At 43.5% G+C, this 15,891-nt stretch overlaps 5 protein-coding genes across 5 annotated transcripts; 3 read left to right on the forward strand and 2 right to left on the reverse strand.

The window, feature by feature from the left end:
• Positions 1-1,687: 1,687 nt before the first annotated feature.
• AOL_s00081g110 (uncharacterized protein) lies at positions 1,688-3,545 on the forward strand (the record flags this gene model as incomplete). The annotated part of the gene is made up of 4 exons (XM_011124928.1): positions 1,688-1,757; positions 1,846-1,929; positions 2,024-3,080; positions 3,170-3,545. The coding sequence occupies 4 exons, from the start codon at positions 1,688-1,690 to the stop codon at positions 3,543-3,545; spliced, it is 1,587 nt and encodes a 528-aa protein (XP_011123230.1).
• Positions 3,546-4,187: 642 nt separating this feature from the next.
• Positions 4,188-4,906, reverse strand: AOL_s00081g111 (uncharacterized protein; the record flags this gene model as incomplete). The annotated part of the gene is made up of 2 exons (XM_011124929.1): positions 4,188-4,595; positions 4,664-4,906. 2 exons carry the CDS (start codon positions 4,904-4,906, stop codon positions 4,188-4,190), a joined length of 651 nt encoding a protein of 216 aa, XP_011123231.1.
• A 4,318-nt stretch (positions 4,907-9,224) lies between these two features.
• On the forward strand, positions 9,225-10,274 carry AOL_s00081g112 (uncharacterized protein; the record flags this gene model as incomplete). Its single annotated transcript, XM_011124930.1, has 1 exon — positions 9,225-10,274. One exon carries the CDS (start codon positions 9,225-9,227, stop codon positions 10,272-10,274), a length of 1,050 nt encoding a protein of 349 aa, XP_011123232.1.
• A 532-nt stretch (positions 10,275-10,806) lies between these two features.
• AOL_s00081g113 (uncharacterized protein) lies at positions 10,807-12,285 on the forward strand (the record flags this gene model as incomplete). The annotated part of the gene is made up of 2 exons (XM_011124931.1): positions 10,807-11,449; positions 11,516-12,285. 2 exons carry the CDS (start codon positions 10,807-10,809, stop codon positions 12,283-12,285), a joined length of 1,413 nt encoding a protein of 470 aa, XP_011123233.1.
• A 158-nt stretch (positions 12,286-12,443) lies between these two features.
• Positions 12,444-15,646, reverse strand: AOL_s00081g114 (uncharacterized protein; the record flags this gene model as incomplete). The annotated part of the gene is made up of 6 exons (XM_011124932.1): positions 12,444-12,614; positions 12,694-13,302; positions 13,403-13,525; positions 13,608-14,039; positions 14,144-15,477; positions 15,550-15,646. 6 exons carry the CDS (start codon positions 15,644-15,646, stop codon positions 12,444-12,446), a joined length of 2,766 nt encoding a protein of 921 aa, XP_011123234.1.
• Between the last annotated feature and the right edge of the window lie 245 nt (positions 15,647-15,891).

Below are 15,891 nucleotides of genomic sequence, written 5' to 3' on the forward strand. Positions count from 1 at the left end.
TATGCTTTAGATAGACTACCTGCCTGTGAGTAACTGGGATCGTAGGAAATGATATTAAAATATCAACTTGACTCCAACGACCCATGTGATAGCATGCGCATGCAGTAGCAGGCACTTTAGTCACAAAAACAAAATTTCCCCATGTGTACAACTCGAACTATGTAGATATATCTGGTGATATCCTGACACTAGAAGATGGAATCGCGGCATCCGAAAATTTTAAGTATTAAGAAGTTAATTTTGTCCCTTCTCAATTTAGCTTCCCAGCTAGATTGGTTGCCTGGAGCGGATAAATAGCTACAAGCCCATCTCGGATCGCGATCGACATCTTTGTGTAACGTGGGCTAGTCGTGCCTGAGAACAGGCAACCCCCTGCATTAAAAACAGACCACACAACCCTTCGCGGCGTGAGGCCGTCGGCTGTGATGCAGCATGCAATGGCCCTGTTCATTCACTTCGACTTAAATTTGGAAATTTGGATACCTAGTTCTAGGGTCGGATAGAAAAAAAAGGTCTGTGATTGTCAGCGAGATTTCCTCGGCCTCGCGGGGAAAATATATGCATCCTGGGCTGAGGAGAGGTTTTAGATCGTTGTATTCCACAAGACCTATCCATGATCCAGCTATCCCGTGATAGATACAGACAAGAAGAGACAAGTCACAGTTGAGTAGTTTGACGACGAGACAAGACGAGTCCTTAATTAAGCTCAAGAGAAGTGTGTACGTACCTATCCAACATTCGAATTATTCAAACCTATAAGCTTGACTTCAAGCCTTCGACTATCTCCAAATCCCCTAATATTAATATATTGTCTCTTTTTTTCCCTCTAGCCTTCAAAAATGACCTGACTGTTTCAATCTTGATGTCAACCTCGACCGACTCCGGACCCTTCAAGGTAGTCCAAGATCGATAGGTATCGCGATACCGATATTTAGCGAGGCGTAGAAATATAAAATGAAGCCTATATATGCACCTATCAATTTCGATTTTAGTTATACCCCTGCTGATAGTTTGTACAATCGTTTCAGTTACAGCCACCTTCTGGGATACTTTCCAGGCCCCGGAAGATATCTTTCAGCCTTGTACAACAAAACATCTACATAGTATATAGCTGTGATTTGCAATATGCGCAATGCTTGTATACCAGGCCAGGCCACAGAGCCTAACAAAGTCTCCTATATATACTAATACTAGATGATCAACAGCTTCGAATCCAACAAAGTCTAGATATCTACAAGCTCTTCTCTAATCAGATTCTTGAATTCAAGCGCTATAGCGGACTGCAGAAGCGCCGAATTTCTTCGTTTGTTTCACGCCTTCACCTTGGCGCCCTAGCTTTTCGCGTTCTATGGACTCGGAAACTTGGCAATGCAATGCAACCTGGCTCCTGATCAAGATCGATCCCGTACCTCCTGCATGATCGAATATTAATATCACAGAAGTGTGCAGACAATATATATATATCGGGTAATTGCGCAACTGCGGCCGCGGGAAACTCCGTATCAGCGAAATAAAATAGCCCGGATATTGTCCTGTTATACGCTACGACCGCACTTTTCTTTGAAGATATTTAAGCCCGCTAGCACTAGTTATATAGATATATCTGCGCTTAGATGATTTAAACTTGGTCCATTCCTGAATATTATAAAAAATTAGTACCGGCATAGAAATCGTTAACCCCCCAAAAATGTCAGCATCAGAAAATCCATATACGTTAGATCCCTTCGATAACTTTTGCGCCATCAGTGGGCACCAAAGTAAGTCAGAATTTCCGAAATATATGAATAACTTGACGTCACCCAGAATCGACAGGACTAATACTTTTGTTGTACTCTTTTTCTTCAGCACTTTTCCTCGATGGGAAGCTCTATATAACTCCGGGATTTGCCCGTGTGTACATTTCTCCTGGTGTCAATCGCACGGCTTCAAGTGGGTAGCTTTAATCATAATTATGTCCATCTTAACTATAATTCGTATGAGCTCATTTAATATTTACTGACAAATATAATTTGTATATTACTAGGTCCCTGGATTCGAGTGATTGACCTTTCAAGCTCCTTCTCCTTGGACCAAACTAGATCAGTCAGCAGCGTACTTCCCACGAGCATTATTCCTGTCGACATCCCCAATGTCCAAGTTCCTGCCTTTTGGTTCGATTCTTTTTCTTCTTCTATTATCTACGCCCAAGGAGTCCCCACGGTCGAAGGAGGCGTTATACGTGACCCCTCCCTCCGCTCATTCGGCTCCCGTGGAAAATCATGGATAGGCAACTATGATTCGCGAAATCAATCTTTTGCACCATGGGAAGAGGTGGACACACCGTTCAATGGGCAAAGAGGACTAGCGTCCTCATTTCGAAAAGTGTTTGACCCAGTAAAAAGAAAAGGATATATCTACGGCGGGTCTGTTCAGCCCGATGATGGGTCCACACGTACCCCTAACCGTCAGCTGTTAACATATGATGCTGCAACAATGATCTGGACAAATGGTACAACCGAACCTAGTGTTTTTGATACCCTTGGTACAGCTATTCCGTATCGGGCTCCACGAGGTGAGCTTCTCAGCTTGATATTCGGGGGCCGCCTCAACGACACACAACTTGATATGGATACCATATATATCCACGATACTAAATCAAATACTTGGCATCGACAGCGTACTAACGGGCCAATGCCAAACGGCCGCCAACATTTCTGTGCCACGCCAATAACCTCTGCAGATAACAGCAGTACACAGGTTCTTGTCTACGGCGGTTTTGCATCTGGCTCTAGAGCCTATACCGATATCTTTGCTCTTTCACTCCCTTCATTTACGTGGACAAGAATTGAAGCTTCATCACCGGATTCCCTCCCCGGCCCTAGTTCCAGGCTACAACCAACTTGCAATATCATAAATAATCATATACTGGCAGTATTTGGAGGGAGAAACCTCGCTGGTGGAGATACTGCCCGCTGCGACAATAATCAGAATGCCCTTTTTATGTATGACCTTAATGAAAGAGAATGGATTATGAATTATAATGCCAGCAATAAGGCGGTCTACAGGGTACCCGAAGATGTCTATAAAACTATTGGTGGAAAGTAAGTTATATATCTCTACTACTCGAACCTCTACACTTTCCCTTCCATATCTGGCCATTGACACAGAATTAACTTGAAATATTAAATAGTGAGTTTGGAGGTGCCACCCTAAACGCTCCTCCCAACGGCTTTGATACTCCACAATTGGCAGAGTTGTTTGGCGCTGAGGCCTCACCAACACCCCCAGTCGAATCTGGTACGCCCGAAACAGGTTCCTCCAAAACGAATCGGCGTTCTCTAAATATCGGTGCTATAGCGGGTGGTATCGTTGGTGGCATAATAATAATCGCTGCTATCGTTATTGTATACTTATGGAGACGTAGAAGGTCAAACCTTCAGCTATACGATTCCTCGTCTGATGGGCTACCGCCTAGACCTGGGATTCAAGAAGAGCCTCATAATGGAGTTGAAGATGAACCCTTACCAATAGCAGAAGGAAATCAGCAGCGCTCTACAATTATTTAGTAGAGGCTAAGATATTTAATTTCAAATTCCATAGCTAGCTGAGGCTTAGCAAAGTCAAGGATTAATAGTTACATCTTTTGAATCAGGGAACCTGACTATTTTTGCGAAGGATCCTGTATATAATAATGATAATCCCGACTTAATCCCGACTTTCCGAGGCAAACTTTAGTTTATTAAGATCACAGGACCAGACTAGTCTGAATGCTACGGGGCTAGCCGGTGAAAGCCAGACCCGAGTCAGCCCACTTGGGATATTCTGAATCCTGGAAATATCTCGATAGGCAATTTTTCTAGATAATATTCTCTGTATTGAAAGTCTCGGGGTGCTAAGTCAGGGAAGAATATTGAGAAATTCTAAACTAAGTGCGACAGAATGATAAGACTGACTCTGCTCGCTACCGGCGGCTCCTTAGATGAATAATAATTTGCACAATAGTAAAGGGAAAGTAGCCAAAATTCCACAGTCCTATTCAACCAAGCCTCGGAATAACAAAGAACCCACAGTGTGACCAAAAATAATACTGAATTCATGAAGTCACAATTTCGTATTCCCAAAATGATATTCAGTAGCCAAATCGCTATCCCATCGCTAAATTTAATGTCTCCTACGATATTAGTTGCCAAGAGGCTGAAAATAACCAATTATTTGCTATCCCAAAGCCCCTCAGGGATTGGAGGTCCAAACTGAAGCAAATAAGTAGAGCAATTGATTTCTTTGCAAACTCTCATGGCGGTTTCGTAGTTCTCGTTGAAAACGAGTGGTGAACTAATTCCGTCCTCTTGTACAAAATCGTCAAAGTGATAGATGACGAAGTATAGAGGAGCCTGGACAGCTGTTCCGGGACAGCCACTACCGATATCTGTATCCACAACAATAATTCTAAGACTTGGTGGTTCTCCGAAGGCGATACCTGACCAGCAGTAGAGCAGGTTGACATAAGCTTCAACCCGCGGCAGTATTTTTTCGACCGTCTGTGAATTTCTTTGTTGCTGCGTGCTGGTCTGCCATTGTAATAGCCGCAATACCTTGAGAGATCTGAGCATTGGAAGCTAATGGAATTCAACTCGCAGAATTAGCCTGAATACACTAGTTTAAAACGTATTGAATGGCTCAATACCTCTAACCAGCTTTCGTTTGAGGCTGGTCCGGAATTCTTCCACTGTGGTGCCCCGATTGCAAGTTCCTCTAGTACTGGCCACTTATCTGATGAAAGTGATACATTTGTGGCATAATCCAGCAACCCAGACATAGACCGACAGGTCTTTGGATCACAATTAGCTGAGCATTGTAACCATAACCTCCTTAATGTCGCGCGGCTAGTGTATGCAGCTTGGAACTCTCCGTCATCATGTGTGCACATTTGCAATTGCAACGTCTCTAATGCTCTCATCTGTGGTAGTTGGTTATGCAGAGGTGATTGAAAAGCGCTATGGTTACGACGGCGGCAATTATTGATTTGAATGAATTTGATCCCATCGGCGCCTTTGGCAACCAACCTTTGGATCAGTACATATGGGTCGGTAAAGCAAGAAATCCTAATACGAGAGAGGTTTTTCCCGCAGTGCACGACCTCTTGAAATGCATCCCAAAACCTCTCAGCAAAATGGTCGTGTATTATGGATATTTGCTCCAATACTGGAAAGTAGATTCTTGTGAATGGTAGCTTGGTCTTAGAGCGCGGCCGGCGAGCCCATGAGCTCGCAGTGAGTCGCGGTTTTCTCGGGTGCGTCGGATCTCCTATTCGCAGTCTTTGCAATGTTGCTGAGTTCTGGTTGAGGATTTTGATAAAAGTAGTTAAACAGGTTACTCGTTCATCAATTTCACTGATTTCCAAGGATTGGAGCGTAAGCGATCCAGGTGCTAATGTGTGATTTGGGATTGTCGATCGATGGCCTCCCGGTTTGAACTCTCCAAGGTCCAAACTTCGAAGCTTTTGTTGGTCTTCGCAAATTATTTTTAGCGTCTTGTAAGTTGTCTGATGCCCGAACCTACCAATCTATATTAGCATGGCGGACTACTATTCTCGGGCTCCTTGAGTAATATATAATAGTTCTTAGATGTATATGTACTACATATATCACCCTGATCGTTTTGCATACTTAATGCTCTCCAGTTGCCCTTTATTAAAGCGCCTCAAGATCAACTCTATTGCCTTATCCGACGCCTCTGTGAGGTCCGTTTGCTCCTTTCTAGAAATCCACAAATTTCGTTTCGAATTAGACGCGTTCAGGCCGGAATCTTTCTTTTCGATGCAAAGACTTTTTGCATATCCCAAAGGAAATCGCGGCGAGGATACGAGATGCTCGATATCATTGAGCCGTGGTAGTCCACTAAGTTTGCTATCCTTTTCGGACCCGTCGTAATATAGCCGTACTGTGCGATATAATGTCGGCGCGACAATATTTAGAACAGCTGAGGAAGTCAGAGCCAAACTTTTTTGATCTTGCCCCGGTAACTAATGTATGCCCATAACTGCCGGTTAGTTATATTGTTATCAAAGATCTATTATATAAATCATAAATCTTCAGATCGATTCAAGAAAGAATCTTATATCCTTCGAAAACGTGATTTACGATCAACTGCGATAGTCACGAATATTCGGATACGACCTACAAATTGAAATATATTAGTAACGACCTCGAGCGGCATGTCCAGCAGCTCTAATCTAGTCATCGTAAAGGTTCCTCCGAATAGATCTCCAATCACTAAATTAATCGTATTCTATGTAGAAAACATTATCCCAAGGAACATCGAACGCGTAATTCCCAGCTTACGCGAGAATGTGAGATATTGAAGGTGGATGTTGAGAAGTAGTTAAATAGTTAGTAGGCGGGGTGCTATCAGCCTATTAAATACTTCTTTCGACAAAGCATGCCCGAATATAAAAATTCTAAAGCCTTGCGCTGGTGTAACATGTTTGCCCACAACTGACTGTATACATGGAGCGAATGGTTCTGCCTTAGTAATGTATCTCCCACAAGTACTATGCAAGTCCAATACGAGACTAATGCACGAGTCTAGAGTAACGTTGCTCTTTAGATATGGTTATACACGACGAGAATACATTCCACAGGCTTGGTTCAGGGAGTGATTGCCGTCGGATCCTCAAGTGCATATTATCCTAATTTTCTACAGCATATCTTGTAATATGTATCACAAAAGATACGACTTACTTTCATCAGAGTTGAAGGATTTTGATTGGATCCTGATACCAAGCTCTGCTAGCCAACAGGCTTGGATTCGAAAGTTATGTTAGGTTTGTATATGTAGACATGTGTTGGAAAAATATGCCTTGGCAAAATGGCCAGTTGCATTGCGAGATGCATGTCGGCTTTGCATGCGGTATGGCGACACGAGGCTTGAAAGCGCTCTTGTGTCTCATGATTATGAGCTTATCAACATCGGGATGCTATGGTGCTGCGATAGTAGGTTTTCAGGCTTACTAATTTATGACGTGCGTTTGACTAGACAGTGATATATTGACATCAGTATATTACTCAGATATTAATATATTCTATCGAGGCCAGTTTCTTCAAGAGATCGATTGGGGGGCGCATTTATCTGCAGCTCCTAGGCCCTGAAAATATCGGCCTTTGCCATTTTAGCGACATAAATATCTGCTAGAGGAGGAGCTAAATGCCGTTGTAGTTTCAATTCACTTTTCCAGGGCGGCCTCAGCAAATTTTTTGCGGATTAGCATATGCATGTAAATACGCCATGCATTGCAGACCTAAACTTCGAATCCTCCCTAGGATAGACACTTCGATAAACACCCAAGCCGCTTCAACCCCACCCACACTTGCGCATTCGCGCAAAGCTACCCAACTCTCGAATAAGAAATAACAATCCTTCTTATTGTCTCTAGATCTCTCTCTTTTTACTTGCTGCAAATTCAAATTCGCCGCACCCTTGTGGGTATGTTGGACAACAACTTTTCGTAAAATTCTACAGACGAGTAGCTTACTAACCTGTACTATTGGACGTCATGGAAGCTAACACTAAAATGGGAGGCTAAATACATGTGTCATGCTTCTTATAATCTACAGTGAGTGATGTATATACTAAAAAGAACGACAGAGGTCTTCGTCGAAAATCATGCACATACATGTACAACCTTCATATTTATCCTGCCGTTAACGCGTTGTAACTCCACATCTTTGAAGTGCCCACGTGTAATTCTAATCGTAATCTCTATTTCCATTACTTCTCATGATACCGGCGACCATGATTATAGGCTTATCAGTAGTAGGATATCCAATTAACGTTATAGCAAACACTACTTTAAGGTATTGAGGGGGTCGATTAAGAATGATGAGCTAGAGAGCTCCAGGAGTTTAAGTAATATAACGTTCTATAGATCTAGCTCCTCGGTCAAATCCACGCCTAACCCCTACAAACTTTTGTAGTAGTGCTTTCCGACATGGTAGGTATTGTAATTAGGCCCGAGACTAAATAAATATGAATTCCTCATTCATTTAATCCTATCGATGTACACAAGTCTAATTACATATATTATAGTATACAAAGTTGTGAATTTTACTACCCGTAAAACTATCAAGTTTACTTATATTTGCGAATTATCAAAATATAGATGAATATGGTTCCTTATATTCACATCAATCCTCAAAAAAAAGTCTAGACGACTACCAAATACTCTTAGTTTGTTAAAAGGAAACGAGCCGTATACGCACCAACATTCGTAGCCTTCCTTATCCCTGTCGAAATTATAAATATATATACTCATCTAGCGTAGCGCCTGTAAGGAGGTGGAATACTAGTCATTCAAAAAAAAAAAAAATTTTTTTGAGTTCCTAGGTAGTCATCGGTAACATGGCGCTCTGGAGCCCGAGAGAAACGGGTCTAAAAGTTTGAGCCTCGTTCCTCCGAGAATAAGTCTAAGTGGATATTTGATGTTAGGAACGAAACTTAACATAGCTAGATCTTGCTAGCATTTAACTTTGTGGCATAGCAAGAGCACCGTTAGCGTGATACTCACCTATTTATACCGCACACTAGCTTTGCTATTGCATACATTGATCCTGTCGGAACCTACAAAAATTGGGACCATATGGACACCAGGCAAAAATCTCGATACCCCTGCAAGTTCGCCGTAGCTACCTTGCTGGAGTTGGACGGCGCTCCAAATGGCCGGGTCGGACGACCATGTCGACCAACCGGGCACTTAAAAGTCGGCCAATCCCAAAACTTCCAAACCTTATCACCTAAAACTCTGAGCCACCCTTGCGTCCTCGAGCATGTGGGCTCCGCGACTGGCGGATATCGATCCATTTTGAGATCGGTGGGCCCATGGGATGGGATCTGGGATGGGATGGGATGGGATGGCGAGCGAGAAACGTTAACTACCTTCTGAAAACTTATCGCCCCTCATTGATAACCCTATCGAAGACTTTGTACCCCTCAGATAACGGTTTAAACCACTGCATTGGGTATCTATGGCTTCCAATTTAATTCTTTGAATCCCGCCGAAAATTCGTACGCAACTTTCTTGCGACCGACTGTGGTATTTTGGAGTCCAACACGTTTACAAACATCCAAATTTCGCGCAGACTTCTCTTACAAACTTCACCTGTGCATGCAAGATATTAGTCGAATCGGATCTCGATATCCTTAGTCAACTACCTCGTCGAGGTCAATTCAGATCATAAAACTCTCCCAAAATGCCGTTCTCTCACCATTCTCACTCCGGCCAATTCTGCGCCCACGCCAAAGACTCTCTTGAATCATGCATTCTGCAAGCAATTTCCAAGAATCTCCGAGTCTTCTGCCTCACAGAACACATGCCTCGCTCCGACCCGCGTGATTTCTACCCAGAGGAAGTAGAAATGGGTATCACGCCTCAACATCTAACAGATAGCTTCGCCGAGTTCTACGAGACAGCTGTTGCGCTTCGCGACAAGTACAAAGAAGAAATCACGCTTCTTATCGGATTCGAGGTGGACTACATACGTCCTTCAATGCTGGCGGAAATCAAGCAACTTCAAGAAACGTACAGTTTCGATATGTTCATCGGATCGGTTCATCATGTCGACGAAATAGCCATTGACTTCTCAGAGGAGCTTTTCCACAGGGCTATCTCGGCCGTTGAAGCTGTCGATAGTGGCGCCGATATCGCAGAAGCCTACAATCAGGGCACAAAAATTGAACGATTCCCCGAAATCCAGAGGACAACGTCAAAGGGCGAGGAAAGACTGTTCGAAGTATACTTCGATACACAATACATGATGCTTACGGCCCTAAAACCGCCTGTTATTGGCCATTTCGACTTAATTCGGTTAAAATGCAACGATTATAAAGCTGATTTTAGAGCCATGAAAAGCGTTTGGGAGAAGATTGTTCGGAACGTCAAGTTTATTAGCGAGTACGGCGGCATGGTGGAAATAAACTCGGCAGCAACACGAAAGGGATGGGAGTACCCTTACCCCGGACCGGATATCTTACAACTGATGAAAGAAGCAGGAGTAAGATTTGTCCTCAGCGACGACAGTCATGGAACTGCGCAGGTCGCTTTCGGGTATGAAAAATCTCTGGCTTACCTTGAAAAGCAAGGTGTTGAGGAGGTTTGGTATTATGAATGGATTGGTTGGGAAAGAGGTATCAAAGACGGTATCTTAAGGCCCGAGGACAGATACCTGCCTAAAATCTCACCGTTGTGTGTCGAAGCCAAGAGCGCTGTGGTGAAGGATCTGAGGGGAATTGTGCCTGCATAGAACCTCAAAGATGGTTTAGAAGGGCCACAACGACTCATTTCCAATAGTCTGGGGTAAGCGAACGGGGCACACCTAGTTAGGCCTAGCCCACCGCGCCCGCACCAGACCGCGGTGGCCCCGCCTTGTCTATAATTTAAACCATCGGCATGCGCATTCAGTATAGAAATATCTAAATCTATAGAGGGTCGATTCAAGAATACCAGTATGTAAAGACCTCCAAAGGCATTTATACATATACATATACATCCCAACAGAATTCATTGGAATCCTTTTTACATGCAAAAGCATTAAAACCAATCTCCACCAGCGCTACAGCATGCCAACCCTGGATTCGCTACCTATCGATATCAAATTCATCATACTCAGCGTTCTCCCCACCGCACGCTGTCTGAAATCACTTTGCTATGCATGTGCAAGCTATCACTCGGTATATCAAAGCTACCGTGGGCTCATCGAGTCGGCCGTAATTTACACCGAATGTGTGGAAAGGTACACACGAGATAGTGTATGGCTTGCGCGGTATCATACTTACATGAACCGTTCCCATTACCTTCTCACACGGAGCCGGTCAAACCAACTTGCAAAATTAGAATATATTTTATTTCCTCACGCTGTTCCCGTCAGCCCCGATGACGATGACGATACCATTTACAGAATATCAAAGCTGCAGGAAATGGTGAAACAAATACCCAAAGATGCCATAGAATATGGAAGCCCCCTGGTTTTCTCACAACAAAAAGAGGGCAAAAAGAAGATAGTAAAAAATCACAAAACTGTTTTGCAAATCTCTCGACGATTGGCACAATCAACATTACCAAAGCGGGTACAAATCAAACCCTGCTGGGCGAAGGAACAGGAATCTGTTAATGAAGCAGATGAGTTGCTCGATAATTGCCTTTCTATAAGCGACGCAGAAGAGAGGCGGATAATCCAGGCCATATATCGATTTCTCGTTGGAATCAATGTTACAGATGTATTTTATGACGAATGGGACTACGAAACGGGCTTTAGGCTGGGCTTGAAAAGTTGGGGATCGCGAGGAATAGCGGCAGTAAGGGTTGTTCGAGACTTCTTCTTAGACAAACTAGGTCAAATTGAAGGTTCCTCGTCGTATCTGCGAGAGTGGGAACTTGGAATAGATTTAGACGGCGGAAGACCTAAACCCGTGTTACCTTGTAAGTTCATATCATTATAACCAGAGTTCTAACATGATAGCTAAAAGATACGATATTTCTGTACAGCACGCATAATACTGCTCCACGAGTTTCCAGACAGCATCATATCCTGGATCGATGGATATTACTTCCAAGACCCCAAACATTTCCACGACAAACTCCAAGAAGTACAAAAGTCTGCAAGCGAATCACTGGGCTATCTCATCAACTTCGAAAGTTGGGGCGCAGAAAGTCTATTCTTCGCTGATACATACGTGCAGCACTCTGAAGAAGAGGATGACTTTAGATACCACCAACAGTGGTCTCGTGGTGAACCACGGAATAGAAATGGACTCCCACACCACCGTTCATTTGCAAGGAGTGGCTATCGCGCTTTTGATGAAGATGTATATGCCTCACGTTATGAGCGGCTAAGGAATGGTTTGAGGCACCCGCATGGACATACCCCACTTTTCGACCCAGAGACGTCTATCTGGGACTTCGATACTTTAGGTGAGCTAGGGTATTGCTTTTGCAATTGGCGACTATCGAGATCTGAACGGTACCAGTTGTTGTATGACGAAGAGAACCCCGAGAACATGTTTGAAGCGCTCGGAGCCGGCTGTATAATGGTTTGTGAACCATATGAAACCGATATTCACGCAGATGAACACTTTCTATACACAGATCATGATGACTGGGATACATTCAGACGGATTACCAGATATAAAGCGAATTCGAGGTGGAAGAGCAGGGAAATGCGTAGGGGAGAGGGTTTAATTGCAAAACATAGCGCCCGCTTTAGGTCACACCGGCAAGCGAAACGGAGATCCATTGTAGAAGCCGAGCTTGATTAAACTGACTATTGGATTTTAATCAGCTATACTGATAAGAAGACTTAGAACATAAAGCTATGGATTTAGGCCTAGATTATACTAAGTTGAGACTATTAGTTTAATATAGTTGAATTGAAGGTATACTTGGCCGTAGGTTTCTATGTTATTCCGTTGAACTGCTAGGAGCGCTCAACCACATTCTGGCTCTTCCCTTCCCCATTTGTCTCGTACCCAGACCTGGAAGTTTCCCCATACTCATCTTCATCATTGCTTTCATTCACATCCTCATCTTCTTCGTCGATGATAGTAATAATGTCAAAGCTTCTATTGTAATCCCAACGTATTGTAGACTACACCTCAGTTAGCCCCCATCCAGACCAAAACCGCCGACTTATCGTCAAATTAATTTTAATAAATGCCAAAACTTACGTTACGCCGTAGCTCCCATTCCTTCTCCGGGGTAGTTTTAGAAACATCACTTTCTGCCGTCCCCCAAAGCGTGGACCTGCCGTCGGATGTCTGTATCCTCAAACCATACACAGAAGAAAGATTTCGATGACCTCCCGATTCCGGATGTCGAAGGTAAACTATTATGCGGGAAATAAATACGCTCCCATCTTCCGGCAGCTCTAGGGCTGCCGGCTCCTCAACCGCATCCGAAATACGCCCAAGTATTCGAGGATTTCCACATTCCCTGATTTCGTCTTTGTAATAGAGCTTCATCCCCACGATTCTTCGGTGAGGATTCTCTTGTCCGTAAAATATGATTCGACGGCAGCCTTTGAGAGGCGCTTTGTTTGCGTATTGCCCCGCATTACCAAAATGAAGCGATTGAGTCAGATAGTGGTATTCGCCAATTAATCGAACTCGATTTTCTTGTTGGATCCGGTCCCGGCTAACATGTTCGACATAGATCGCACTTTCTGCACTTAGATCACTGATGTCAAATGGAGGAGCAGGAGGAGGGTGGGAATTTGTATCATCACCCCGGCGCGTTATCACACCGATAGAAGTGAGACCATGCGTAGATAACCGAAACTATAATCCAAATCCACATATTTTAGTCAAATACTGGCTCTAGGACCCGTATAATATAGGCTGCGAACTGAATAGTTATATAGGCGAACTGGAAACTCACCTCTACATTAATACCGTAGAGACCCTGTAGTCTTGGACCTTGTGCTGGTAGAATGCAACGACTATAGCAATGGCCAGCCTTTACCACACCAAATAGGGCCCTTCTTCTTGTGTTCGTTTCAAACTAATATATACAAAACCAAGAGAATTTAAGTTCGTTAGTACAATATCTCCGCATCGACGAAGTTGATGAAAGGACTCATTACCATCAAACCACAAATAGAATCACGAGAGTCTTTGTGTAGCAGTACATGTATTGTAGCTATCTCTTCTCCTGATTCGCCGTTGATAGGAAAATCCACAAGCTCACCACAACGTTTGCCTAGAAAAACTGGCGGATGATCTTTATAATGGAATACGAGGGCAGAAATTCGACCACCAGTTGACCAAGAGCTAATCATCGTCAGGCACGAAGCGTGGTGGAAGACAATATATCGCATAGGGCAATATCTGGTGGCTCCTTGCCACATATAAGGAGCTCCTGCGTAAGACCGAGGGTTAACGTCTAATTCCAGCGGTGGAATTCCGGGTATTGAAGCCCAGGCATGTTGCTGTAAAAAGGTTTCCGTTTCATTGTTTAAACATTGGTCGTCCATAATTTGAGATGTGGTCAGACATATTTCGGTCATTTTTGAAGCCTAAAGACATATTTTTATAGAAATCAGTCTTATTGCAGTAATATATTCGGATCCATTGAGTGAGAAAAGAACAGGAATTCATCTATCCTAGAGAGCGAACTTACATCCCATCTCCCTTGAACTTTCACCGGATCAACGGTATCTGCAAGGAGTCTGTACTTCACCGCTATGTCGTTCTTTCGAAGGTCTTTGTCCACAGGCATCCAATTCGGTTCATAAACTGAATCAGAGAGTGAAATATCTACAATCCCATATATTGAGACTGCAACTGACAGAACAGTCTTTGAAACCCAAGGAACAAGGCGCGTTCTATTAGTGATATACCCAATTTGCTTTCCACTAGGGAGGACAGTAATGCCCGACAGAAATGACATGCTACCGGTCCCAGTATACGATAAAAGCAAGGCTTCAATCGATTCTACGTCGATTTCACCTTCATAAATTGCTTTAGAACCCCGGAATACCCGACCATAATCCTCTCTGCCATCATAAAAAAACCCATCACATTGTGCCCAGCAACTTGGTTTTGGAGGGAAGGGCTCCATAATAGTACCAAAGTAATCAGACGGATCTAAAGGATCTAGTCCTTGTATCTGGCAGCCAGATACATCAATAATCTGGTCCGCAAGATCTTTACAGATCTGCCAGATTCTACGACGGTTTTTGAGGGCATCTGACTGCTCAACCTGTTGCGCCCTGGCTGCACAAAATTTCTGAAATGGGGAAAGAGCCTGGTTTGTCTCGACGCTCTCGTCAAGGTGAAAGTAGCCAAACTCGGCTCTAGGCTGAAATAACGACCTCCAATAGTTAGCCGGAATTTCGACATTCACTGCAGTTTTGACCAGCAGTAAACTCCCAATGTCGGACCAACTCAGGTAGCCGTAAACCTTCTGTACGAGCTCCACAGGTAGCGGTAAAATGCGTGGCACGCATAAGAATTGTTGGGTTTGGCGCTTTATCGAAGCGATTTTGAGTAGAGCGGTAGTATCATCAAGCGTCCAGGGGTTTAACTCAGTATACTTGACATTTGGTGTGGGGTTCCAATTTATTTCCCCTTGAGCTCTGGTTTCTGATAATCCATGATACCCGTGCGGCCAAAGGAGCTTTCGTCCGGTTATAACGAATGAAGTATTTGCTAGAATTTTGAAAAATGCCGACATTTTGTCGTAGAGGTGCACATCCGATTCATTTAGTAGAGTGTTTAAGATTCTCCAGCACCCTTCATGTATTGGATAACCTCCTCGTCCATCAGGACTAGTTTCGGGCCAATTCTGAAAAAAGGGGAAGATGTATCTTCGGAACGGCGATCTCAAAAGTCGAGAAATTGAAGATTCATCGTCAGTAGCTTTCCGCTCCATGACTGGAGTTAAAAACGGTATACTGGAAGGTAATTGTCTCCAACTTTCATCCACACCTTCCAGGTGGGCCTCGGTGATTACTAGGTCCGTCTATTAGAACATAGTCAAGCTAGCTTGGGACCACGACTGGGAAAATGTTCGATAGAGCTTACCGTATCTCAATACTGAGATCCACGAATCCATTCCTCCTCTGAAAAGATCGTAGGCTGGCGCCCCGCAAATACAACAGTAATTACGGGAGTAACGCATTTTGTCAGGTATTCGCTTTTGTTTATTTTTAATTACTTTTTAATTATTTTTTTAATTATTTTTTTAATTTATTTTTCGCGCAGAGCTCTACAACCACCGTTAACGTTATGTATCAAAGTATGTCAGAATATATCGAGTGAGTATGTTAATAGTGGGCCGGAATGATATGTCTAGAAACAAACTATCAGGATCCAAAATCCTAAATGGCGTTGGCAATGTTGCATTTAAATTCCCCGACGCCAAAG

This window comes from Orbilia oligospora (genome assembly GCF_000225545.1).
Source record: "Orbilia oligospora ATCC 24927 unplaced genomic scaffold scaffold00081, whole genome shotgun sequence".
NCBI lineage: Eukaryota > Fungi > Ascomycota > Orbiliomycetes > Orbiliales > Orbiliaceae > Orbilia > Orbilia oligospora.